Source organism: Pristiophorus japonicus, chromosome 1 (genome assembly GCF_044704955.1).
Source record: "Pristiophorus japonicus isolate sPriJap1 chromosome 1, sPriJap1.hap1, whole genome shotgun sequence".
NCBI lineage: Eukaryota > Metazoa > Chordata > Chondrichthyes > Pristiophoridae > Pristiophorus > Pristiophorus japonicus.
In genome coordinates this window covers 196,016,244-196,043,930 of record NC_091977.1, presented here as the reverse complement: position 1 = coordinate 196,043,930, position 27,687 = coordinate 196,016,244, and the positions used below count along the sequence as shown (strand labels likewise).

At 45.3% G+C, this 27,687-nt stretch overlaps 1 protein-coding gene across 2 annotated transcripts in view; it reads left to right on the top strand.

Moving 5' to 3' along the window:
* LOC139267865 (low-density lipoprotein receptor class A domain-containing protein 1-like) overlaps positions 1–27,687 on the top strand; it is a 140,134-nt gene that overhangs the window by 58,435 nt on the left and 54,012 nt on the right. For both annotated transcript variants that reach the window (XM_070885943.1, XM_070885942.1), the window contains exons 3-4: positions 8,310–8,432; positions 16,467–16,604. In XM_070885943.1, the coding sequence (XP_070742044.1) occupies positions 8,310–8,432; positions 16,467–16,604 (261 nt within the window). The remainder of the gene's footprint in view (positions 1–8,309; positions 8,433–16,466; positions 16,605–27,687) is intronic.

Sequence of the window (27,687 nt, the reverse complement as noted above, 5' to 3'; positions counted from 1 at the left end):
TGGGCAAAACCAGGCGATTACCCCACAAAAGACAGTCCGCCTGTATGGACATTTCGTCTTTACGCCGCTGGAACAGCTTGATCACTTCATGCATCTCTGCTGGGACGCTGGACCAGCTCCCATGGAGGACACAGTTTTTTTTACAAGGGACAGTAAAGGATCCTGGCTGGTCCAGGTTCTGATCTGGTGTGCCGTAACAGGTGACTTTTCTTTTTCGAATGCATCCATCACCAAGAGCAAGTCAGCAGGCTGTGCCATTTCCACCCCGGTGGTGGACAATGGTAGCCGTCAGCGCAGTTCTCTGTGCCCGGCCTGTGGCGAATTACATAGTTATATGCAGACAGTGTGAGCGCTCATCTTTGGATGCGAGCAGAGGCATTGGTATTGATATCACTATTCTCAGAGAGCAAAGATATGAGCGGCTTATGGTCAGTTTCTAACTCGAACTTAAGCCCAATTAGATACTGATGCATTTTTTAAATCCCGTTAACGCATGCCAGAGCTTCTTTTTCAATCATGCTGTAGGACCTTTCGGCCTTGGACAAGTTCCTGGACGCATAAGCGACCGGTTGCAATGTTCCCGATTCGTTTGCTTGTTGTAACACACACCTGACCCCGTACAAAGACGCATCACAAGCTAGCACTAAACGTTTACAAGGATCATACAGGACAAGCAGTTTGTTAGAACATTACAGATTTCGGGCTTTCTCAAAAGCTTTCTCTTGTGATTTCCCTCATACCCAATCATCTCCCTTGAGTAACATAGAAACATAGAAACATAGAAAATAAGTGCAAGAGTAGGCCATTCAGCCCTTCGAGCCTGCACCACCATTCAATAAGATCATGGCTGATCATCACCTCAGTACCCCTTTCCTGCTTTCTCTCCATACCCCTTGATCCCTTTAGCCGTAAGGGCCATATCTAACTCCCTCTTGAATATATCCAATGAATTGGCATCAACAACTCTCTGCGGTAGGGAATTCCACAGGTTAACAACTCTCTGAGTGAAGAAGTTTCTCCTCAAATCAGTCCTAAATGGCCTACCCCTTATCCTAAGATTGTGTTCCCTGTTTCTGGACTTCCCCAACATCGGGAACATTCTTCCTGCATCTAACCTGTCCAGTCTCGTCAGAATCTTATATGTTGCTATGAGATCCCCTCTCATCCTTCTAAACTCCAATGTATAATGGCCCAGTTGATCCAATCTCTCCCCATATGTCAGTCCAGCCATCCCAGGAATCAGTCTAGTGAATCTTCGCTGCACTCCTTCAATAGCAAGAACATCCTTCCTCAGATGAGGAGACCAAAACTGAACACAATATTCCAGGTGAGGCCTCACCAAGGTCCTGGACAACTGCAGTAAGACCTCCCTGCTCCTATACTCAAATCCTCTAGCTATGAAGACCAACATACCATTTGCCTTCTTCACCACCTGCTGTACCTGAATGCCAATTTTCAATGACTGATGAACCATGACACCCAGGTCTCGTTGCACCTCTCCTTTTCCTAATCTGCCGCCATTCAGATAATATTCTGTCTTCGTGTTTTTGCCCCTAAAGTGGATAACCTCATATTTATCCACATTATACTGCATCTGCCATGTATTTGCCCATTCACCTAACTTGTCCAAGTCACCCTGCAGCCTCTTAGCATCCTATTCACAGCTCACACCGCCACCCAGTTTGATGCCATCTGCAAACTTGGAGATATTACACTCAATTCCTTCATCTAAATCATTAATGTATATTGTAAAGAGCTGGGGTCCCAGCACTGAGCCCTGCTGCACCCCACTAGTCACTGCCTACCATTCTGAAAAGGACCAGTTTATCCCGACTCTCTGCTCCCCGTCTGCCAACCAGTTCTCTATCCACATCAGTCCATTACCCCCAATACCATGTGCTTTGATTTTGCACACCAATCTCTTGTGTGGGACCTTGTCAAAAGCCTTTTGAAAGCCCAAATACACCACATCCACTGGTTCTCCCTTGTCCATTCTACTAGTTACATCCTCAAAAAATTCCAGAAGATTTATCAAGCACGATTTCCCTTTCATAACTCCATGCTGACTTGGACCAATCCTGTCATTGCTTTCCAAATGTGCTGTTATTTCATCTTTAATAATTGATTCCAACATTTTTCCCACTACTGATGTCAGGTTAACCGGTCTATAATTACCCGTTTTCTCTCTCCCTCCTTTCTTAAAAGGTGGTGTTACATTAGCTACCCTCCAGTCCATAGGGACTGATCCAGAGTTGATAGACTGTTGGAAAATGATCACCAATGCATCCACTATTTCTATGGCCACTTCCTGAAGTACTCTGGGATGCAGACTATCAGGCCCCGGGGATATATCAGGCTTCAATCCCATCAATTTCTCTAACACAATTTCCCGCCTAATAAGGATATCCTTAAGTCCCTCCTTCTCACTAGACCCTTGGTATCCTAGTACTTTCGGAAGGTTATTTGTGTCTTCCTTCGTGAAGACAGAACCAAAGTATTTGTTCAACTGGTCTGCCATTTCTTTGTTTCCCATTATAAATTCACTTGAATCTGAATGCAAGGAACCTACATTTGTCTTCACTAATCGTTTTCTCTTCACATATCTATAGAAGCTTTTGCAGTCAGTATTTATGTTCCCAGCAAGCTTCCTCTCATACCTCTATTTTCCCCCTCCTAATTAAATCCTTTGTCCTCCTCTGCTGAATTCTAAATTTCTCCCAGTCCTCAGGTTTGCTGCTTTTGCTGGCCAATTTATATGCCTCTCCCTTGGATTTATATTCCAAACAGCGATGTACAATTGTTGAAGTTCACCCATGTGACCTTTACATGTTTGCCATTGCCTATCCACCGTCAACCCTTTAAGTGTCATTTGCCAGTCTATTCTAGCCAATTCACGCCTCATACCATCAAAGTTACCTTTGCTTAAGTTCAGGACCCTAGTCTCTGAATTAACTGTGTCACTCTCCATCTTAATAAAGAATTCTGCCATATTATGGTCACTCTTCCCCAAGGGGCCTCGCACAACAAGGTTGCTAATTAGTCCTTTCTCATTACACATCACCCAGTCTAGGAAGGCCAGCCCTCTAGTTGGTTCCTCAACATATTGGTCTAGAAAATCATCCCTAATACACTCCAGGAAATCCTCCTCCATCGTATTGCTACCAGTTTGGTTAGCCCAATCTATATGTAGATTAAAGTCGCTCATGATAATTGCTGTACCTATTTTGCACACATCCCTAATTTCTTGTTTGATGCTGTCCCCAACCTCACTACTACTGTTTGGTGGTCTGTACACAACTCCCACTAGCGTTTTCAGCCCTTTGGTATTCCGCAGCTTCACCCATACAGATTCCACATCATCCAAGCTAATGTCCTTCCTTACTGTTGTGTTAATTTCCTCTTTAACCAGCAATGCTACCCCACCTCCTTTTCCTTTCTGTCTATTCTTCCTGAATGTTGAATACCCCTGGATGTTGAGTTCCCAGCCTTGGTCACCCTGGAGCTATGTCTCCGTGATGCCAATTATATCACATTCGCTAATTGCTGCCTGTGCAGTTAGTTCATCCACCTTATTACGAATACTCCTTGCATTGAGGCACAGAGCCTTCAGGCTTTGTCCTTTTAACACACTTTGCTCTTTTGGAATTTTGCTGTAATGTGGCCCTTTTTGATTTTTGCCTTGGGTTTCTCTGCCCTCCACTTTTAATTTTCTTCTTTCTATCTTTTCCTTCTGCCCCCATTCTACTTCCCTCTGTCTCTCTGCATAGGTTTCCATCCCCCTGCCATATTAGTTTACTTCCTCTGCAACAGCACTCCCCCTAGGACATTGGTTCTGCACCTGCCCAGGTGCAGACCTCCAGTTTGTACTGGTCCCACCTCCCCCAGAACCGGTTCCAATGTCCCAGGAATTTGAATCCCTCCCTTCTGCACCACTCCTCAAGCCACGTATTCATCTGAGCTATCCTGCGATTCCTACTCTGACTAACATGTGGCACTGGTAGCAATCCTGATATTACTACCTTTGAGGTCCTACTTTTTAATTTAATTCCTAGCTCCCTAAATTTGTCTTGTAGGACCTCATCCCATTTTTTACCTATATCGTTGGTACCTATACGCACCACGACAACTGGCTGTTCACCCTCCCGCTCCAAAATGTCCTTCAACCGCTCCGAGACATCCTTGACCCTTGCACCAGGGAGGCAACATACCATCCTAGATTGCGGCCACAGAAACGTCTATCTATTCCCCTTACAATAGAATCCCCTACCGCTATAGCTCTCCCACTCTTTTTCCTGACCTCCTGTGCAGCAGAGCCACCCACGGTGCCATGGACTTGGCTGCTGCTGCCTTCCTCTGATGAGTGATCCCTCCCAACAATACCCAAAACGGTGTATCTGTTTTGGTTGGGGATGACAGCAGGGGACATCTGCACTACCTTCCTTCCGCTGCTCTTCCTGTTGGTCATCCATTCCCTATCTGTCTGCGTAACCTTTACCTGTGGTCTGACCAACTCACTAAACATGCTATTCACGATATCCTCAGCATCGCGGATACTCCAGAGTGAATCCACCGCAGCTCCAGTTCCGCAATGCGGTCTATCAGGAGCTGCAGCAGGACATACTTCCTGCACATGTAGTCGTCAGGGACAGTGGAAGCGTCCCTGAGTTCCCACATAGCACAGGGGGAGCGTAACACATGTCCGAGCTCTCCTGCCATGACTTAACCCCTAGATTAACTTAATTTGGCAACAACAATGATAAAGGTTACCTACTGATAAAGAAAAGAAAAACTACTCAATCACCAGCCAATCACTTACCCCCTTGGCTGTGATGTCACCTTTCAATTTCTTTCTACTTCTTTGTTTATCTTCTGTCCCTGCAGCTGCACCAGATAGCCTCACCGACTCTCCCAGAACTCCTACCTCTCCGACGCTGCTCCTCGACTCCCCGGACTCGTGCTGGGCCTTTTGTAGGCCTCTCAAACTGCCGACCGAACTCCCGCCTCTTCAACGCAACATCTGTAGCGGTTCTAGCAAGGTGCTTAACCCTGGTAGGAAATTACCAAAATAATTGAGGAGTCCCAGGAACGACCGCAGCTCCGTCACGTTCTGTGGTCTCGGTGCGTTCTTGATTGCCTCCGTCTTGGTGTCGGTGGGTCTGATGCCGTCTGCCGCGATTCTTCTCCCTAAGAACTCGACCTCTGGTGCCAGGAAATACACTTCGAGCATTTCAACCCGAGTCCCACATGATCGAGCTGACTTAGAACCTCTTCCAGGTTCTGCAAGTGTTCGATAGTGTCCCGACCTGTGACCAGTATGTCGTCCTGGTGAAAAAACGTGGAACCGACTTTAACAGACTTTCCATGTTCCTTTGAAAAATAGCTGCGGCTGATCGAATCCCAAATGGGCATCTACTGTAGATGAACAGACCTTTGTGCGTGTTGATGCAGGTGAGGCCTTTCAAAGATTCCGCCAGCTCCTGTGTCATGTAGGCCGAGGTCAGGTCCAACTTGGTGAACGTCTTCCCTCCTGCCAGCGTCGCAAATATGTCGTCTGCTTGGGTAGTGGGTACTGGTCCTGCAGTGCAAAACGGTTAATCGTTACTTTATAGTCCCCACAAATTCTGACCGTGCCATCGCCCTGGAGAACCGGAACAATCGGACTGGCCCATTCATTGAACTCCACCGGCACGATGATGGCTTCTTGTTGCAGCCTGTCCAGCTCGATCTCCACTTTCTCTCACATCATATAAGGCACCGCACGTGCCTTGTGGTGGATGGGTCGTGTACCGGGAACCAAGTGGATCTGCACCTTCGTCCCCGAGAAACTTCCGATGCTTGGCTCAAACAACGACGGAAACTTGCTCAGAACCTGGGCACATGAGGCATCGTCGACGGACGAAAGCGCTCGGATGTCATCCCAGTTCCAGTGGATTTTTCCCAGCCAGCTTCTGCCGAACAGTGTGGAGCAATTTCCTGGTACAATCCATAGTGGTAGTTCGTGCACTGCTCCATCATAGACTTTTACTGCTGCACTGCCAATTACAGCGATCAGCTCTTTAGTGTAAGTTCTCAGCTTCGTATGAATAGGGCTCAGCTTGGGCCTTTGTGCCTTGTTGCACCACAGCCTCTCAAAGGCCTTTTTGCTCATGATGGACTGACTCGCACCCGTGTCCAATTCCATGGATACTGGAATTCCGTTCAGTTCAACTTTTAACATGATCGGTGGACATTTCGTGGTGAAGGTGTGTGTACCCTGTGCACTTCTGCCTCCTCAGTTCGAGTCTCTAGTTCAGTTTGATCCGCCATGGATCGGTCTTTTTCTGCAACGTGCTGGTTTACAGGATTTGCAGCTCGTCTGCACATTCGCTGGAGGTGTCCCATTGTTCCACAGCCTTTGTACGCATAGTGTTTGAAGCGGCATCGATGGGTTCAATGATCACCTCCGCAGCGCTAACAAGGTGCTAATTGCCTTGCATTACCGCTTGATGGTAGACTCTGAGTCATCGGAGGTCGTGCAGCTGCAGGCGTGTACGTTCTACCATATGCATTCTTGCCTGAAAACGACGTTACTTTGTGTACAGTACTTGCTGAAACAACTTTATGCTGCAAAATTTGTTTGGTGTTGTCTCAGGTGGACATAAATGCCTGGGTTATCGTTATGGCTTTGCTCAGGTTCGGTGTTTCAACAATCAATAGTTTGCGAAGGATAACCTCATGGACAATGCCAAGCACAAAAAAGTCTCTTAGCTTTTTCTCCAGGAATCCATCAAATTCGCAATGTCCTGCAAGACGCCTTAGTTCGGCGATGTAGTTTGCCACTTCCTGGCCTTCAGACCGTTGACATGTGTAAAACCGATACCTTGCCATCAGAACGCTCTCCTTAGGTGCTCCCAGACCAGCGTACACACTTCTTCATACGATTTGGTTGTTGGTTTCACCGGAGCAAGAATATTCTTTATGAGGCCATAGGTTGTTGCCCCGCAGATGGTGAGGAGGATTGCCCTTCATTTGGCAGTGTTCTCATCCCCTTCCAGCTCGTTGGCGATGAAGTATTGGTCAAGTCACTCCATGAAGGCCTCCCAATCGTCCCCTATTGAGAATTTCTCCAGGATACCAACAGTTCTCTGTATTTTCGCGTGATGGTTCATTATCTCGTTGCCAGTTGTTACGTCCAGAATAAAGTAATGTGATTGAGTATTGTAGGCATGAGTAAGTATGACCGTAGTCTCTTCATTCTAACTCCAAAGTGCTGGTACAGCATAGGAGGCCTGCTTATATACAGTGCTCCCAAGGGATGCTGGGATCCGCCCTCTAAGGGTGGTAGAATGCTAGTTACATAGGGTTGCATACATAACACAAGGGTTCTTTTCATATTCTCTTAGCACAGTGTCCAGACTAGGAATAGTCTGCTGTGCGCCCCAAAGTTTTGCTCAGCAAAAAGATTTGCAGATAGTCATTGCTGAGGAGGAAGGAGAGGCAGAGGCTGAAACCATCAAGGCAGACGAGGCGGGACATGACGGAAATGCAGCATGATCACAGTCAGCTTCAGGTTGAGATCTGTGAAGCTGACTAATTCGAGAAACCTTCAGTGTTGTATGAGCTCTCTCTTGCTATTGCAAACATCAAAGCCACCATTCTCTAAATCTCAGGAACCATTTTCCGTCCCTCCACTTATATTGACATCTATAACGAGACAACTAATTCGAGAAACCTTCAGTGTTGTATGAGCTCGCTCTTGCTATTGCAAACATCAAAGCCACCATTCTCTAAATCTCAGGAACCATTTTCAGTCCCTCCACTTATATTGACATCTATAACTGTCTGAAAGAATCTACTGCAACAAGTATTGTTAGCATTTCCGGTTTATATTGTGATTTGAAATGTGGTGATGCCTTCTATGGTAGAATAGCCTATTGACATACTGTGTAGACTCATGCATGGTCATGAGGATGCGGTATTAGATGGCTGGTGTCTATGGAACCAATCCTCCACCAAAATTCAACAGCATCAGGAAAGGACTGGAGAAGATTTGAGTGAAAAACTCATGTTACAATTAGCTTTAGTTCTTTTAAACTTATTTTTAAAAACAATCCTAAAGACTCACTCTTTCAGTATTAATTTCAAGTACTGAACTTAATGGAAATGCTTTGTGCACCTAACAGTTTAATTCACCAATTATACAGTGACTATTAACTAACATAATTTATTTGCAATTACTTTGAAGAGGTTGGGGCTGACCCCTACATATGTACCATGAACAAATTCCAGCATTTAGAAGATGACCTACTAATATAACCCATTTTTTATAGACTGCAGGAACTGCTGTCCCAGGAGATGCCTCTTAATCACAAGTATAATCTCGCTCATTCTTGGGGCAATGGCAGCTGCTTTAGCCTGTGGGATTATATTTGGAATACCACCCAAACAGCCAAGTATGTAACCATAATACAAATGTGTTCAGCTTGTTTAAAATAAATATTGTTACATTAAGAATAATGGCCACCTGGTAGTGATTACAACATAGAAAGTTCAGATGATATTAATCATGGGAGTGAAACTTGAGCAGTTTATTCCCCCTCCTCCACAGAGATTAGATACAGCTTTGAAAGCATTTTCCTTCCTACACTACACAGTGCTTTGCAGGATCATGCTATTCTAGTCTGGATCCGACAGGTCAATGACAATGGTGACAGCCAATGTACTCATGTCATGGAAGTACAAAAATGTTCACACAGAATTAACAATGATGATGCTACTTCTGCAAGTTTCAGAAAATCACAGAATCATAGAAATGTACAGCACGGAAGGAGGCCATTTCGACCCATCATGACTGCGCCAGCCATCAAAGAGCTATCCAGCCTAATCCCACTTTCCAGCTCTTGGTCCGTAGCCCTGTAGGTTATGGTACCTCGAGTGCACATCTAAATACTTTTTAAATGTGGTTAGGGTTTCTGCCTCTACCACCCTTTGGCATGAGTTCCAGACCCCCACCACCCTCTTGGTGAAGAAATTTCCCCTCAAATCCCCTCTAAACTTCCTACCAATTACTTTAAATCTATGCTCCTGGTCTCCTGGTCCCCCAAACCCCCCGCCCCCCACCCCCGCTAAGGGAAACAGGTCCTTCCTATCCACTATATCCAGGCTCCTCATAATTTTATACACCTTAATAAGGTCTCCCCTCAGCCTCCTCTGTTCCAAAGAAAACAAACCCAGCCTATCCACTCTTTCCTCATAGCTACATTTCTCAAGTCCAGGCAACATCCTCATAAATCTCCTCTGTACCCTCTCTAGTGCAATCACATCTTTCCTGTAATGTGGTGACCAGAACTGTACGCAGTACTCTAGCTGTGGCCTAACTAGTATTTTATACAGTTCAAGCATAACCTCACTGCTCTTGTATTCTATGTCTAGGCTAATAAAGGCAAGTATTCTATATGCCTTCTTAACCATTTTATCTACCTGGCCTGCTCCCTTCCGGGATCTGTGGACATGCAATCCAAGGTCCCTTTGTTCCTCTACACTTCTCAGTTTTCAGCCATTTAATGTGTATTCCCTTTCCTTGTTAATCCTCCCCAAATGCATTAGCTCACACTTTTCCGGATTGAATTCTATTTGCCACTGTTCTGCCCACGTGACCAGTTCATTGATATCTTCCTGCAGTCTACAGCTTTCTTCTTCATTATCAACCACACAGCTGATTTTAGTATCAACTGCAAACTTCTTAATCATACCCCCTACATTCAAGTCTAAATCATTTATATATACACAGGTACAACGTCCTGTATTTGGAATTCCAAAAACCGGAATTGGCCAAAAACCGTACAATTTTGCTGGGGCCAAGATGGCGACACCAGGCAGCGAGGGATGAGGAAACCGGTAAAAGAATATAGTGCCGGGGGGGGGGCCATGGGCGGCGGGAATCAGCGGGTGGCGAGGAGCAGAGGATCGGCGGGCGGCAAGGAACGGTGAAGTGTCGGGAGTCAGCGGGCAACAAGAATTGGCAGGTGGCAAGGAGCGGAGGATCATCGGGCAGCAAGGAGCGGAGAAGCGGCGGGAATCGGCGGGCGGTGAGGAGTGCCAACAGCAAGGTCCGAAATCCAACAGAACCCAAAAACCGGCATGGATTCGGTCCCAAGGATGCCGGATCTCAGACTTTGATTTTCTTGTCCGAAATCCGGAAAAACCCAAAAACCGGCCCGGATTTCGGTCCTGAGGTTGCCAGATCTCAGATGTTGTACCCCACTGGAAACAGCTTTCCAGTCACAAAAATACCCATCAACCATTACCCTCTGATTCCTGCCTCTGAGCCAATTTTGGATCCAACTTGCCACTTTGCCCTGGATCCCATGGGCTTTTACTTTTGTGACCAATCTGCACGTGGGACCTCATCAAAAGCCTTGCTAAAATCTATATATACTACATCAAACGCACTACCCTCATCGACCCTCCTTGTTACCTCCTCAAAAAATTTTATCAAGTTAGTTAGACACGACCTACCCTTAACAAATCCATGCTGACTGTCCTTGATTAATCCGTGTCTTTCTAAATGAAGATTTATCCTGTTCCTCAGAATAGTTTCCAATAATTTTCCCACCACTGAGGTTAGGCTGACTGGTCTGTAATTACCCGGTCTATCTCTTTCTCCCTTTTTAAACAAAGGTACCACATTAGCAGTCCTCTGGCACCACATCTGTAGCCAGAGAGGATTGGAAAATGATGGTCAGAACCTCTGCTATTTCTTCTTTTGCTTCTCTTAACAGCCTGGGATACATTTCATCCGGGCCTGGGAATTTTCCATTACCAAAGCTGCTACACCCCTTAATACTGCCTCTCACACTATGTTTATTTCATTGAATATTTCACACTCCTCCTCCCTGATTGCAATGTCTGCATCGCCCCACTCTTTTGTGAAAACAGGTACAAAGTATTCAATAAGAACCATACCATGTCTTCCGCCTCCACGCACAGATTATCTTTATGGTCTCTAATAGGCCCTACTCTGTTTGTCAAGAAACAGCATGATGATCAGTGTTGGAAAGTTCTATGCGTGGCCTGATATATAAATATATATATATATATATATATATATATATAATATAGGGAGTATCTTTGTACCTCCTCCAATAGCTTAGCTGGTTAAGGCATTCATAGCTGAGCCAAACGCATCACAAAGCTACTGAGTTCAGTATCTAGCATGTGGTGAGATATCTGGACTCAGCTGAGGTGAGGGTAATTGGCTATAATGTACCACATGCGACTGTGTGTTCCTCATGTTCTTCCACTTATGAGACAGGCTGCCATTGATCACTTGTGTCCATTATGCTCATGGATTATGAACATCCAAATGTATTTTATTGTTGTGTCCTATCGCTTTGGTGCATTATGATGACTGGATTTGATAAATTATTTCTCTGTACAGTTGTTATTGAATTAATGCTACTTATTTCAATTTGTAAAAGTCCCAATGAATTATAATTTTCATGATAAACTTTCTTCTGTTGCATTATGCTTCCTGAAATCAAACTAGCATTATCCAGCTTTGTATTAACTAATTTGATGATCATTCTCTTGCAGGAGTGGGGGGCGGGGGGTTGGGGGGGGGGGGCCGGGGGGCATGGGGCTAGCTAAGCAGAGTCTCTCTGTAGCCAAATTGATTTCAAGGTAACACAGTTGGTGATGAGCATTGGAAGTGCGTCCTTCCCATGTAGTAAACTGTGTAATCAGATAACTGAGCCAGCCAGGTTCACAATATTCCAGAGTGTTGTTGATGATTGACCAGCTAGCCTGGCTCATTGATAAGACATGAAGCATGTCAATTGGAGTTGAGATTCTTCCCACTCACATAGAAACATAGAAACATAGAAAAATAGGTGCAGGAGTAGGCCATTTGGCCCTTCAATAAAATCATGGCTGATCATTTCTTCAGTACCCCTTTCCTGCTTTCTCTCCATACCCCTTGATCCCCTTAGCCATAAGAGCCATATCTAACTCCCTCTTGAATAAATCCAGTGAACTGGCATCAACAACTCTCTGCGGCAGGGAATTCCACAGGTTAACAACTCTCTGAGTAAAGAAGTTTCTCCTCATCTCAGTTCTAAATGGCCTACCCCTTATCCTAAGACTATGTCCCCTGGTTCTGGACTTCCCCAACATCGGGAACATTCTTCCCGCATCTAACCTGTCCAGTCCCATCAGAATCTTATATATTTCTATGAGATCCCCTCTCATTCTTCTAAACTCCAGTGAATAAAGGCCCAGTTGATCCAGTCTCCTCATATGACAGCCCAGCCATCCCTGGAATCAGTCTGGTGAACCTTCGCTGCACTCCCTTAATAGCAAGAACGTCCTTCCTCAGACTAGGAGACCAAAACTGAACACAATATTCCAGGTGAGGCCTCACTAAGGCCCTGTACAACTGCAGTAAGACCTCCGTGCTTCTATATTCAAATCCCCTAGCTACGAAGGCCAACATACCATTTGCCTTCTTTACCGCCTGCTGTACCTGCGTGCCCACTTTCAGTGACTGATGAACCATGACACCCAGGTCTCGTTGCACCTCCCCTTTTCCTAGTCTGCCGCCATTCAGATAATATTCTGCCTTCGTGTTTTTGCCCCCAAAATGGATAACCTCACATTTATCCAGATTATACGGCATCTGCCATGTATTTGCCCACTCACCTAATCCTGTCCAAGTCACCCTGCAGCCTCTTAGCGTCCTCCTCACAGTTCACACCGCCACCCAGTTTAGTGTCATCTACAAACTTGGAGATATTACACTCTATTCCTTCATCCAAATCGTTAATGTATATTGCAAAGAGCTGGGGTCCCAGCACTGAGCCCTGCGGCATTCCACTAGTCACTGCCTGCCATTCTGAAAAGGACCCATTTATCCCGACTCTCTGCTTCCTGTCTGCCAATGAGTTCCCTATCCACGTTAGTATATTACCCCCAATACCATGTGCTTTGATTTTGCACAACAATCTCTTGTGTGGGACCTTGTCAAAAGCCTTCTGAAAGTCCAAATACACCACATCCACTGGTTCTCCCTTGTCCACTCTACTAGTTACATCCTCAAAAAATTCCAGAAGATTCGTCAAACATGATTTCCCTTTCATAAATCCATGCTGACTTGATCCGATCCTGTCACCGCTTTCCAAATGTGCTGCTATTTCATCCTTCATGATCGATTCCAACATTTTCCCCACTACTGATGTCAAGCTAACCTGTCTACATTTACCTGTTTTCTCTCTCCCTCCTTTTTTAAAAAGTGGTGTTACATTAGCTACCCTCCAGTCCATGGGAACTGATCCAGAGTCGATAGACTGTTGGAAAATGATCATCAATGCATCCACTATTTCTAGGGCCACTTCCTTGAGCACTCTGGGATGCAGACTATCAGGCCCCTGGGATTTATTGGCCTTCAATCCCATCAATTTCCCGAACACAATTTCCCACCTAATATCCTTCAGTTCCTCCTTCTCACTAGACCCACTGTCCCCTAGTACCTTCGGAAGGTTATTTGTATCTTCCTTCGTGAAGACAGAATTGACGTATTGGTTCAATTGGTCTGCCATTTCTTTGTTCCCCATTATAATTTCACCTGAATCCAACTGCAAGGGACCTACGTTTGTCTTTACTAATCTTTTTCTCTTCACATATTTATAGAAGCTTTTGGAGTCAGTTTTTATATTCCCTGCAAGCCTCCTCTCGTACTCTATTTTTCCTCTCTTAATTAAACCCTTAGTCCTCCGCTGTTGAATTCTAAATTTCTCCCAGTCCTCAGGTTTGTTGCTTTTTCTAGCCAATTTATGTGCCTCTTCCTTGGCTTTAACACTATCCTTAATTTCCTTTGTTAGCCATGGTTGAGCCACCTTCCCAGTTTTATTTTTACTCCAGACAGGGATGTACATTTGCTGAAGTTCATCCATGTGATCTTTAAATGTTTGCCATTGCTTATCCACTGTCAACCCTTTTAGTATCGTTTGCCAGTCTATTCTGGCCAATTCACGCCTCATACCGTCGAAGTTACCTTTCCTTAAGTTCAGGACCCTAGTTTCCGAATCAACTTTGTCACTCTCTATCTTAATAAGGAATTCTACTATATTATGGTCACTTTTCCCCAAGGGGCCTCGCACAACAAGATTGCTAATTAGTCCCTTCTCATTACATAATACCCAGTCTAGGATGGCCAGCTTCCTAGTTGGTTCCTCGACACATTGGTCTAGAAAACCATTCCTAATACACTCCAGGAAATCCTCCTCCACCGCATTGCTACCAGTTAGGTTAGCCCAATCAATGTGTAGATTAAAGTCGCCCATGATTATTGCTGTACCTTTATTGCACACATCCCTTATTTCTTGTTTGATGCTGTCCCCAACCCCACTGCTACTATTTGGTGGTCTATACACAACACCCACTAGAGTTTTCTGCCCTTTGGAATTCCGTAGCTCCACCCATACTGATTCCACATCATCCAGGCTAATGTCCTTCCTTACTATTGCATTGATTTCATCTTTAACCAGCAACGCCACCCCGTCTTCTTTTCCTTACTGTCTATCCTTCCTAAATGCTGAATACCCTTGGATGTTGAGTTCTCAGATAATTGCAGATAATTCAGCAAGCCAACGCCCTAATGAGAAGCTGGGTAAGCAGCAGGAATTTTTGAAGTACTCTGTGCTTGCATACTGTGCATTAAAAGCCAATGGAGTATTTTTGAAGTGTAGTCACTGTTGTAACGTAGAAATGTAGATGCAATGGATGGGCGTCATATTCACCCCACACCACCAGTGCCCCTTCACCCCACTATTCCTCACACATATTTTCCCTAGTGGATCTGATGCAAGTATGCAACTGGTACGAGGAGGGGAAAAGTAATAGGCTAACAGAGGGATGCCCATTGATCGGTTGGCTGGAATCTCCCATGTGGTGAGGGGTGTCTTGCAGAATTGGATTGAGGTTCTTGGGGCTTGTCCCTAGATGCAAGTAGCTGATGGGGTGGTCTGTAGTTATGTGTGCAATAACTCAAACTAAAACCAGGTGAGATGTTTTCCTGTCAAATCACAAGTAAAACCAGCAAGCAGAAATTCCTGAAGATCACAAAGAAAAGCACAGATAGAGGTCATTTGGACCAAGTAGTTCATCGTTCCATGGAATCTGGGAATTACCAATGATGATTTGTCATATAATAAACTTCCAGTGATTACACCATAATCATTCATCTCTCATGTTATTGCGCATTGGCTACACTTTGCAAACTGGCCATCTGTGTCTGCCTATAAAGGGTCAACATGGAATAAACCAACCTCAAGAATTTAGTTTACTTTACAAAAGAACCATAGACAGATAGAAGTAATTTCAAGAGTACAATCATATTTTGGGATTTTAGATAAGTTATAAGTCACTCAAGATTTCATGTAATGGTTTGTGTTGTCATCTGAACACCTCAATGTGATTATTGCATTGTAATCACTATTAGCTATCTTATATTCCTTATATAATTAAAAGTAAATGTAATGGGGTTATTTTCATGGAAGCATGAAAACAGGTACTAAATGGGTGCTGTGCAAATAAGACACCTATTTGAAAGTCTGGTTTTAGCACACAATTTTGATCATAATTGCTGATTACCATAATTTAACTTGCCTGGAGATGCTGAAACAGAAACTCCTGCAGGTTAAGCACTCATGTGCTGATTAGACCCAATATATGTGGGGCCTAGTCAGCCACTTCCACTCCCTCCTGCAGCAGCTGGTGCTGCTCTGCCTGACCAAGTCCTCCTCCCATTCCTCATGCAAGATGCCGATTAGCAATCACTCCCTTTCTCCTGGTGACTCCTATAAAGTATCCAATAAGTAAGAACACAACACTTACTCTTTTTAGGTGAAATCCTCAGATCCTTTCTGGAATGAGTGTTGGTGAAATCTTGACAAAATGTCCCAGAAAGTCTCCTGATGTGTTTCAAAGGTCCTTTTCAAACCTTCAGCTGCAAGTGAACAGTAAAATGTGATATACCTATAAGTAGCATGCAAAATACTTTGCAACGACTTGTTTACTCCCAATCAGCTGGTTGCTGTTAGGAGAGGGCATTAAGGCAAGTGCTATCCACTAAAATGCTGTGCAGCCTCCTTAATGAGCATTAGCAGGCAATTTAAGTAGCAATCAGCCCATTAACAATCCTCCAGGCCGCCGTTCCTAGCGCAAGCTTTAACTCCTTTACCACGGTGGTGTCCTGCAATAAACGTGGGCTAAACCGGCGTTGTAGCTTAAGACCCCATTTTGGTCACCTTGGAGGCTCTTTAGCGCCTGAAATATCCAGGGAAAATTGCCCCCAATATGTTTTTGAACTGAGCAGTAGAATCACAGAGCTAAGATAAGGAAACCAGCTGCTCCAACAGGTGATATCATTATTCTTGTTGCCAGTATTGGCCAAAATGCATTTTTATTCTACCCATGTCTCTTTGCTTTAGTAACCCGTCAGTGTAAAACCACCTCAGACACAGATGGCTTCCTGTGTGATGACCGCAGAACCTGTATCACTTCCACACAGATGTGCAATGGTAAAGTAGATTGCAGCAATGGGGAGGATGAATCAAACTTGTACTGTGGTATGTATTTCACTCAAGTACCTCCAATGCACATTTGCACATAGGAAAACGTACTTGGTACATCTGAATGTTTTATCTCAAAGGCTTACTGCAGGATACATTACTACTTCTTGATTTTGCTCCAGCATATTATAGAAAGCAAACATGTGTACAGTATTTATTGGTCTTGAGGAAGATATAATGACATGTTTACATTCCTTAGGCCTAAGCACCGGTACTATATCAGTGACCAAAGATTCAGATTCTTGTTATCAATATTGCATTTGCTGAGTTCATATTTCTTCCTCTCTCTTGCCTGTTCTCATCTGTATATTGGCAGCCTTAATGGTGAACATTCCTCTTGATTATCTTCTGCGATTAAAGTTTAGCAGGAAATAAACAACACCATCCTTCAATGGTGGGTGGCATTTGATACTTCTATAGTGTTCTGTTTTTCTTCATTGTGGGCTTGTGTATCTGAACTTCTCTCTCCCTGTGTGTCTGATCTTCTATCTCTCCCTATGTCTGAACTTTTGTCTCTCCCTTTGTATCTGAAACTTCTTTGCCTTACTTTGCATCTCAACTTCTATCTGTTTTCAAGTATCTGATATTCCTGCATTCTGTCTCCCACTGTGATTCTGAACTCTCCCTATTTCTGCCTGAACTTCTCTTTGCCCTCTTGTGGACCTGATAGTGTATTGGTTTCCCTGTGTGTCTAAGCTCTTACTTTTTTCACTGTATGTGTGTACTTCACTAATGGGTTGAAATTGCTCTGTGATATTTATTATCCTAAATCCACCAATAGCAACCAGAGAACAAACCCAAACGTCAAGAACCAATTCAAATGAGTAAAACCAGTAGAACTAGGGAACTAAGCAACAGCTGAACTCGTGGGATAGTAACAGAAATTCATATGTTAAATTTGCAAAATTATGAAAAAATACACATCCAATACAAGATGCCCACCCCTGTGTTCAAGCATTACAATTAATCAATGAGTTATTGGGCAGCCACAGATAGTTTATTTGGCACAATTGTTTTGCCAAATAGTAGTTGGTATGATGGCACATTGTCAAGCCATTATGGACGTTTGGAGACCCTCATGGATGGGTAGGTTGTAAACAGTACTGTGAAATTATTAACTTATTAAATGTTGCCCTCACCTAACGTCCATAAGTACACACTTCAAAAAGAGATCACTGAATAGCAGTTGAGAGTGAGAACCCTAACTGATCTTTCCCAGAGTGCTGAGAGTAATTGTAGTGTCCAAATTTCAGCCCCATATGAGATCAGCTAACTTAGCACAGACTGGGAAACCTTTTGGCTTGCATGGCTTAGCACTGCATCACTTGGTGCCTTTATCCACTAGAACATCAGAAAGCTTTCTAAAGCATATCTAATGAAACTGTGCAGCCTAATAGTAATGTTACTGGATTTGTAACACAGAGTTCATGGCAAATTGTGAAATCAATTGAATGAATCTAATAATTTGCAGGCTAGCACCAGAAAACAGCAACTGGTTCGTCAATGTCCTTCATGGAAAGGAGCCTGCCTACCTGGTGTGTCTGACATATGATTACAATTCCACACTGTATGCTTGACTCTTAATGCTCTCAGAGCAACTAGAGATGGGTCAGGACCTCAAAAGTAATAATCTCTGGTTTACTCCCGGTGCCATGTGCAAGTGAGTACAGAAATAGGAGGATAGAGCAGATGAATGCATGGCTGAAGAGTTAGTGCAGGTGGGAGGGCTTTAGATTCCTGAGGCATTGGGACCGTTTCTGGGAGAGGTGGGATCTGTACAAGCTAGACGGGATAGGTTGCACCTCAATAGAGCCAGGACCAATATCCTTGTGGGGAGCGGTGGGGGGGGGGTTACTAGTGCTCTTGAGGAGGGTTTAAACTAGCTTGGCAGGGGTATGGGAACCTGAGAGTAGATTCAGAAGGCGGGGAAGCAAAGCTGGAATTGGAATTTAAAAAAGGAGGCAGACAAAAAGCAGGAAACTATAGACCAGTTAGCCTAACATCTGTGGTTGGGAAAATGTTGGAGTCCATTATTAAAGAAGCAGTAGCAGGACTTTTGGAAAAGCAAAATTCGGTCAGGCAGAGATGGCATGGTTTTATGAAGGGGAAGTCATGTTTGACAAATTTTCTGGAGTTCTTTGAGGATGTAACGAACAGGGTGGATAAAGGGGAACCAGTGGATGTGGTGTATTTGGACTTCCAGAAGGCATTTGACAAGGTGCCACATAAAAGGTTACTGCACAATATAAAAGTTCATGGGGTTGGGGGTAATATATTAGCATGGATAGAGGATTGGCTAACTAACAGAAAACAGAGAGTCGGGATAAATATTTCATTCTCTGGTTGGCAACCAGTAACTAGTGGGGTGCCGCAGGGATCAGTGCTGGGACCCCAACTATTTACAACCTATATTAACAACTTGGAAGAAGGGACTGAGTGTAACGTAGCCAAATTTGCTGACGATACAAAGATGGGAGGAAAAGCAATGTGTGAGGAGGACAGAAAAAATCTGCAAAAGGACATAGACAGGCTACGTGAGTGGGCAAAAATTTGCCAGATGGAGTATAATGTTGGAAAGTGTGAGGTCATGCACTTTGGCTGAAAAAAATCAAAGAGAAAGTTATTATTTAAATTGAGAAAGATTGCAAAGTGCCGCAGTTCAGCGAGACCTGGGGGTACTTGTGCATGAAACACAAAAGGATAGTATGCAGGTAAAGCAAGTGATCAGGAAGGCCAATGGTATCTTGGCCTTTATTGCAAAGGGGTTGGAGTATAAAAGCAGGGAAGTCTTACTACAACTATACAAGGTATTGGTGAGGCCACACCTGGAATACTGCGTACAGTTTTGGTTTCCATATTTACGAAAGGATATACTTGCTTTGGAGGCAGTTCAGAGAAGGTCCACTAGGTTGATTCTGGGGATGAGGGGGTTGACTTATGAGGAAAGGTTGAGTAGGTTGGGCCTCTACTCATTGGAATTCAGAAGAATGAGAGGTGATCTTATCGAAACGTATAAGATTATGAGGAGGCTTGACAAGGTGGATGCAGAGAGGATGTTTCCACTGATGGGAGAGACTAGAACTAGAGGGCATGATCTTAGAATAAGGGGCCGCCCATTTAAAACAGAGATGAGGAGGAATTTCTTCTCCTAGAGGGTTGTAAATCTGTGGAATTTGCTGCCTCGGAGAGCTGTGGAAGCTGAGACATTGAATAAATTTAAGACAGAAATAGACAGTTTCTTGAGCGATAAGGGATATGGGGAGCGGCGGGGAAGTGGAGCTGAGTCCATGGTCAGATCAGCCATGATCTTATTGAATGGCGGAGCAGTCTTGAGGGGCCGTATGGCCTACTCCTGTTCCTATTTCTTAAGTTCTTATGATCTTAAAATTAGAAAGTGAATTTGGAAGGCAGAGGAAACAAAGGCTAGAAAATAGACAACAAGGGAGTTTGGCAGTGCTAAATGGTATATACTTCAATGCAAGGAATCTAGGGAATAAGGCAGATGAGCTGAGAACACAGGATATACACTTGGGGGTTATAATATTATAGTTAATATTGAGACATGGCTGAAAGAAGGGCAGATATGGCAGCTCAACATTCCTGGTTATAGGGTTTTCAGACAGGATAGAGAGGGGGATAAAAGAGGAGGGCGGAGGGGTGGGGGGGGTCGCAATGTTGATTAAAGAAACAATTACAGCTGTGAGGAGGGAAGATATAGAAACATAGAAACATAGAAAATAGGTGCAGGAGTAGGCCATTAAGCCCTTCGAGCCTCCACCACCATTCGATAAGATCATGGCTGATCATTTCCTCAGTACCCCTTTCCTGCTTTCTCTCCATACCCCTTGATCCCCTTAATCGTAAGGGCCATATCTAACTCCCTCTTGAATATATCCAATGAACTGGCATCAACAACTCTCTGCGGCAGGGAATTCCACAGGTTAACAACTCTCTGAGTGAAGATGTTTCTCCTCATCTCAGTACTAAATGGCTTACCCCTTATCCTAAGACTGTATCCCCTGGTTCTGGACTTCCCCAACATCGGGAACAATCTACCCGCATCTAATCTGTCCAGTCCCGTCAGAATCTTGTATGTTTCTTTGAGAACACCTCTCATCCTTCTGAACTCCATTGTATAAAGGCCCAGTTGATCCAGTCTCTCCTCATATGTCAGTCCGACCATCCCGGGAATCAGTCTGGTGAACCTTCGCTGCACTCCCTCAATAGCAAGAACATCCTTCCTCAGATTAGGAGACCAAAATTGAACACAATATTCCAGGTGAGGCCTCACTAAGGCCCTATACAACTGCAGTAAGACCTCCCTGCTCCTATACTCAAATCCCCAAGATATGAATGTCAACATACCATTTGCCTTCTTTACCGCCTGCTGCACCTGTATGCCAAATTTCACTGAATGATGAACCATGACACCCAGGTCTCGTTGCACTTCCCCTTTTCCTAATCTGCCACCATTCAGATAATATTCTGTCTTCGCGTTTTTGCCCCCAAAGTGGATAACTTGACATTTATCCACATTATACTGCATCTGCCATGCATTTGCCCACTCACCTAACTTACCTAAGTCACCCTGCAGCCTCTTAGTGTCCTCCTCACAGCTCACGCCACCACCCAGTTTAGTGTCATATGCAAACTTGGAGATATTACACTCAATTCCTTCATCCAAATCATTGATGTATATTGTAAAGAGCTGGGTTCCCAGCACTGAGCCCTGCGGCACTCCATTAGCACTGCCTGCCATTCTGAAAAGGACCCATTTATCCAGACTCTCTGCTTCCTGTCTGCCAACCAGTTCTCTATCCACGTTAGTATATTACCCCCAATACCATGTGCTTTGATTTTGCACACCAATCTTGTCATGTATCTTACATTATTATATATAACTGTATCCTAACATGCTATACATGACTGTAATAAGATATGACCTGTAACCACCAGCATACCTTACCACCAGGGGTGCATTTGCAAGAGACAGGTATATAAAGACAGGTCTCAAGCAAGTGCAGCATTCCAGAGCTGTGAAATAAAGGTGCAGGACCAGAGTGACCTTGACTTCACTATATGCCTCGTGTGAATCTGTAATGAGGGGACAGGACTTTACAGTGGCGGAGAGTTACGGGATTACAGAATCCACAGAATGGCGAACAACGGATCAGATGAAAAGTACAATGCGGGAGACATTTGGGAGGACTTTATAGAAAGACTCCAGCAAAGCTTTGTAACCAAAGACTGGTTAGGCGACGATAAGGCAGACAAGAGAAGAGCCCATCTCTTGACCAGCTATGGCCCGAAAACATATGCTTTAATGAAGGATCTGTTGGCACCCGAGAAACCAGCAAGCAAGTTGTTTGAAGAATTGAGCACACTGATAAGAGACTACCTGAAGCCAGCGAGCAGCCTACACATGGCCAGACACAGGTTCTACAACTACAGACGCTGTGTGGGCCAGAGTATACCCGACTTCGTGGCGGAACTTCGGATAGGTTGGCTAGTTTATGTGAGTTCTCCAATGAACTGAGGAGAGAAATGCTGAGAGACTTTTTCATTGAAGGAATAGGCCACGCAGGCATATTCCGAAAGCTCATAGAGACCAAGAACCTGACCTTAGAGGCAGCAGCACTGGTTGCACAGACATTCTTGGTAGGGGAAGAAGAAACGAGGTTGATTTACAATGCAGGTACGACAACTAACGAAATATCGGAACAAGAAGTTCACAGCACTAAACAAGCTGCTACCCCCACACACAGACAAAACCAGAAGAACAGGCTCTCGACAGCAGGCAGAAGCCATCAAGGGCCACAGGAATGGCCATTCACACCTCATCAACCCACAATGCGAGCAATCACCTACAAACTGAGAGAAGCTCAAGAGAGATCAGCCAGATGCAGCTCATTCTTTGGGAACACTTTGAGCAATGGAACAGGTCTGTGTGGGGGTGGGCACTCGTCAAAGGGATGTCGATTTCAGCAGGCTGTTTGCAGAAATTGTGAAAATACAGGGCATTTGGCCCGCATGTGCAAAAAATCGGCAGCTCGGCTGGTATACGAATCGGATGGGTCGGAAAGCGGACCAGAAGATAGTGGGGACAGTACCCGGGTCACCGATGTACAGCGGGTCAACATGCTCAATGGCCGCTGCTCCTACAATAGGACGCCTCCTATAATGATGAGGGTCCTACTCAACGGGATATCTGTCAACATTGAGCTGGATACGGGAGCGAGTCAATCTCTCATGGGCGCTCAACAATTTGAACAACTGTGGCCGCATAAAAGAGACAGACCAAAATTCACAAGGGTCGACATCAAACTAAGGACCTATACCAAAGAAATCGTACCAGTTCTCGGCAGCGCCATGCTCTCTGGCACACACAAAGGGACAGTGAACCGACTTCCCCTGTGGATTGTCCCCGGAGAGCCCTGAGCACTGCTGGGGAGAAGCTGGCTGGCAAAACTAAACTGGAAATGGGATGATGTCCATGCCATGTCATTGGAGGAACGGACCTCCTGCTCAACAGTTATAAAGCGATTTGAACATCTCTTTCAGCCAGGTGTGGGCACTTTCAAAGGGGCCAAAGTCAAAATCTACATCACACAGGATGTTAGACCGGTCCATCACAAGGCCAGAGCTGTACCCTATGTGATGAGGGAAAAGATTGAACATGAACTCGACAGGCTTCTGTGGGAAGGCATTATATCACCTGTGGAATTTAGCGACTGGGCAAGTCCCATCGTCCCAGTCATGAAGCCTGATGGATCCGTACGAATCTGTGGGGACTACAAATCTACCATAAACAGAGTCTCCCTACAGGACCAGTACCCGCTGCCCAGAGCGGAGGACTTATTTGCCACATTGGCTGGAGGTAAACTTTTCTCAAAATTAGACCTCACATCTGCGTATATGACGCAAGAATTGACCGAGGAATCCAATCCACTCACCACCATCAACACACATCGAGGCCTTTTCATGTACAATCGATGTCCATTCGGCATCAGGTCGGCAGCTGCCATATTCCAGCGCAACATGTAGAGTCTGCTCAAGTCCATCCCGGGGACGGTTGTATTTCAAGACGACATACTTATCACGGGCAGGGACACCAACTCCCATCCCCGTAATTTGGAGGAAGTACTAAAGTGGTTGGATCGGGTAGGCCTATGAGTCAAGAAATCCAAGTGCCTGTTTCTCGCACCCGAGGTTGAATTTTTGGGCAGAAGGATTGCCACTGATGGAATCCGCCCAACAGAGTCCAAAACAGAAGCAATTCGCCTGGCACCCAGGCCCCGGAATGTCTCAGAACTGCTCGCCTTTCTCGGGCTACTCAATTACTTTGGGAACTTTATGCAGAACTTAAGCACGCTGCTGAAGCCTCTCCACATGCTACTCAGAAAGGGGTGCGATTGGTTTTGAGGGGACGCCCAGGAACGCACCTTCAATAAGGCACGCAACCTTCCAACAGTGTGTTGACTTTCTTTGATCCAGGTAAAAAGCTATTTCTCATATGCGATGCGTCAGCGTGTGGAGTCGGGTGCATTTTGCACAACATGTCAATAGTGCAGGCAAATTACAACCCATAGCTTATGCCTCCAGGTCACTTTCGCGGGTGGAGCGCGGGTACGGAATGGTAGAGAAGGAGGCGCTCGCGTGCGTGTACGGTGTCAAAAAGATGCACCAATACCTTTTCGGAGCCAAGTTCACATTAGAAACCGACCACAAGCCCCTCACGTCCCTCCTATCCGAGAGCAAGGCAATAAACGGCAACGCCTCGCCGTGAATTCAACGGTGGGCACTCATGCTGGCGTCCTACGACTATACCATAAGGCACAGACCAGGCACAGACAACTGTGCCGACCAGCTCAGCAGGCTACCACTGGCGACCACGGAAGGGTCTGACGAACAGGACTGTGAGATAGTCATGGCAATCAATGCCTTTGAGTCCACAGGTTCGCCCATGACGGCTTGCCAAATCAGAGCCTGGACGGCCAGCGACCCCACGTTATCCTTAATAAAAAGATGTGTCCTAGCCGGTGACTGGGCAGAGGCTCGCGATGCCTGCCCCGAGGAATTAAAACCCTTTCACAGGCGCAGGCATGAGCTATCACTACAAGCAGACGACCTGATGTGGGGCAGCCGAGTAGTCATGCCTCTGCGAGGCAGAGAGGCATTTGTCCGGGAGCTCCACCGCGAGCACCCGGGGATCGTTCTCATGAAGGCCATAGCCAGATCCCACGTCTGGTGGCCTGGTATTGATGTGGACTTGGAGCTCTGCGTCCGAAGGTGCACCATTTGTGCCCAACTCAGTAATGCCCCCAGGGAGGCTCCCCTGAGCTCCTGGCCCTGGCCTACCAAACCGTGGTCACGGGTGCACGTAGACTATGCGGGCCCATTCATGGGCAAAATGTTCCTCATAGTTGTAGATGCATTTTCAAAGTGGATCGAATGCACCATTTTAAACTCGAGCACAACCTCCACCACTGTGGAGAACCTCGCAACCATGTTTGCAATGCACGGAATCCCTGACATATTGGTCAGTGACAATGGTCCATGCTTCACCAGCACAGAATTCCAAGATTTTATAATTGACCACGGCATAAATCACGTCAAGACGGCACCGTTCAAGCCGGCCTCCAACGGCCAGGCGGAGAGAGCAGTGCAAATCATTAAACAAGGCATGCTTAAAATCCAAGGTCCCACGCTGCAGGGTCACCTGTCGCGACTGCTGCTGGCATACAGATCTCATCCGCACTCATTGACTGGGATCCCCCCCACGCAACTGTTGATGAAAAGAACTTTAAAAACAAGGCTCTCATTAATCCTCCCAGAAATGTATGAAATTATTGAGGCAAAGCGCCGTAAGCTGACTGAGTACCATGACAGAAATTCGAGGGGGAGATGGAATGAGATAGGGGACAAAGTGCTTGTACTAAACTATGGCAGGGGTCCCAAATGGCTTGCAGGGACAGTAACAGGCAAGGATGGAAACAGGCTACTGGTAGTACAAATGGACAATGGTAAAACCTGCCGGAGGCATGTAGACCAAGTCAAAAGCAGATTTACCAACAACACTGCGGAACCAGAGGCAGACTACAATGTGGAACTCGCAACACACCTGGTGGACAGACAGAAGGAACAACCTGAGGAAAGGGCAATCCCAACAGACAGCCCAGGTGAGTCAACAACAATCACACCAATCGAAACAGACAGCCCAGGCGAGATACCAGCAACCACATCCAAAGAAAAACAGACACCAAGGCAAACAACTAAACCACAACTCAGACACTCCACGCGAGAGCGTAGACCACCTGAGAGACTGAACCTATAAAGACAATAAGACCTTGGGGGAGGGTGATGTCATGTATCTTACATTGTTATATATAACTGTATCCTAACATGCTATACATGACTGTAATAAGATATGACCTGTAACCACCAGCATACCTTACCACCAGGGGTGCACTTGCAAGAGACAGGTATATAAGGACAGGTCTCAGGCAAACATAGAAACATAGAAACATAGAAAATAGGTGCAGGAGTAGGCCATTCGGCCCTTCTAGCCTGCACCGCCATTCAATGAGTTCATGGCTGAACATGCAACTTCAGTATCCCATTCCTGCTTTCTCACCATACCCCTTGATTCCCCTAGTAGTAAGGACTTCATCGAACTCGTTTTTGAATATATTTAGTGAATTGGCCTCAACAACTTTCTGTGGTAGAGAATTCCACAGGTTCACCACTCTCTGGGTGAAGAAATTCCTTCTCATCTCGGTCCTAAATGGCTTACCCCTTATCCTTAGACTGTGTCCCCTGGTTCTGGACTTCCCCAACATTGGGAACATTCTTCCTGCATCTAACCTGTCGAAACCCATCAGAATTTTAAACGTTTCTATGAGGTCCCCTCTCATTCTTCTGAACTCCAGTGAATACAAGCCCAGTTGATCCAGTCTTTCTTGATAGGTCAGTCCCGCCATCCCGGGAATCAGTCTGGTGAACCTTCGCTGCACTCCCTCAATAGCAAGAATGTCCTTCCTCAGGTTAGGAGACCAAAACTGTACACAATACTCCAGGTGTGGCCTCACCAAGGCCCTGTACAACTGTAGCAACATCTCCCTGCCCCTGTACTCAAATCCCCTCGCTATGAAGGCCAACATGCCATTTGCTTTCTTAACCGCCTGCTGTACCTGCATGCCAACCTTCAATGACTGATGTACCATGACACCCAGGTCTCGTTGCACCTCCCCTTTTCCTAATCTGTCACCATTCAGATAATAGTCTGTCTCTCTGTTTTTACCACCAAAGTGGATAACCTCACATTTATCCACATTATACTTCATCTGCCATGCATTTGCCCGCTCACCTAACCTATCCAAGTCGCTCTGCAGCCTCATAGCATCCTCCTCGCAGCTCACACTGCCACCCAACTTAGTGTCATCCGCAAATTTGGAGATACTACATTTAATCCCCTCGTCTAAATCATTAATATACAGTGTAAACAGCTGGGGCCCCAGCACAGAATCTTGCGGTACCCCACTAGTCACTGCCTGCCATTCTGAAAAGTCCCCATTTACTCCTACTCTTTGCTTCCAGTCTGACAACCAGTTCTCAATCCATGTCAGCACACTACCCCCAATCCCATGTGCTTTAACTTTGCACATTAATCTCTTGTGTGGGACCTTGTCGAAAGCCTTCTGAAAGTCCAAATATACCACATCAACTGGTTCTCCCTTGTCCACTCTACTGGAAACATCCTCAAAAAATTCCAGAAGATTTGTCAAGCATGATTTCCCTTTCACAAATCCATGCTGACTTGGACCTATCATATCACCTCTTTCCAAATGCACTGCTATGACATCCTTAATAATTGATTCCATCATTTTACCCACTACCGATGTCAGGCTGACCGGTCTATAATTCCCTGTTATCTCTCTCCCTCCTTTTTTAAAAAGTGGGGTTACATTGGCTACCCTCCACTCCATAGGAACTGATCCAGAGTCAATGGAATGTTGGAAAATGACTGTCAATGCATCCACTATTTCCAAAGCCACCTCCTTAAGTACTCTGGGATGCAGTC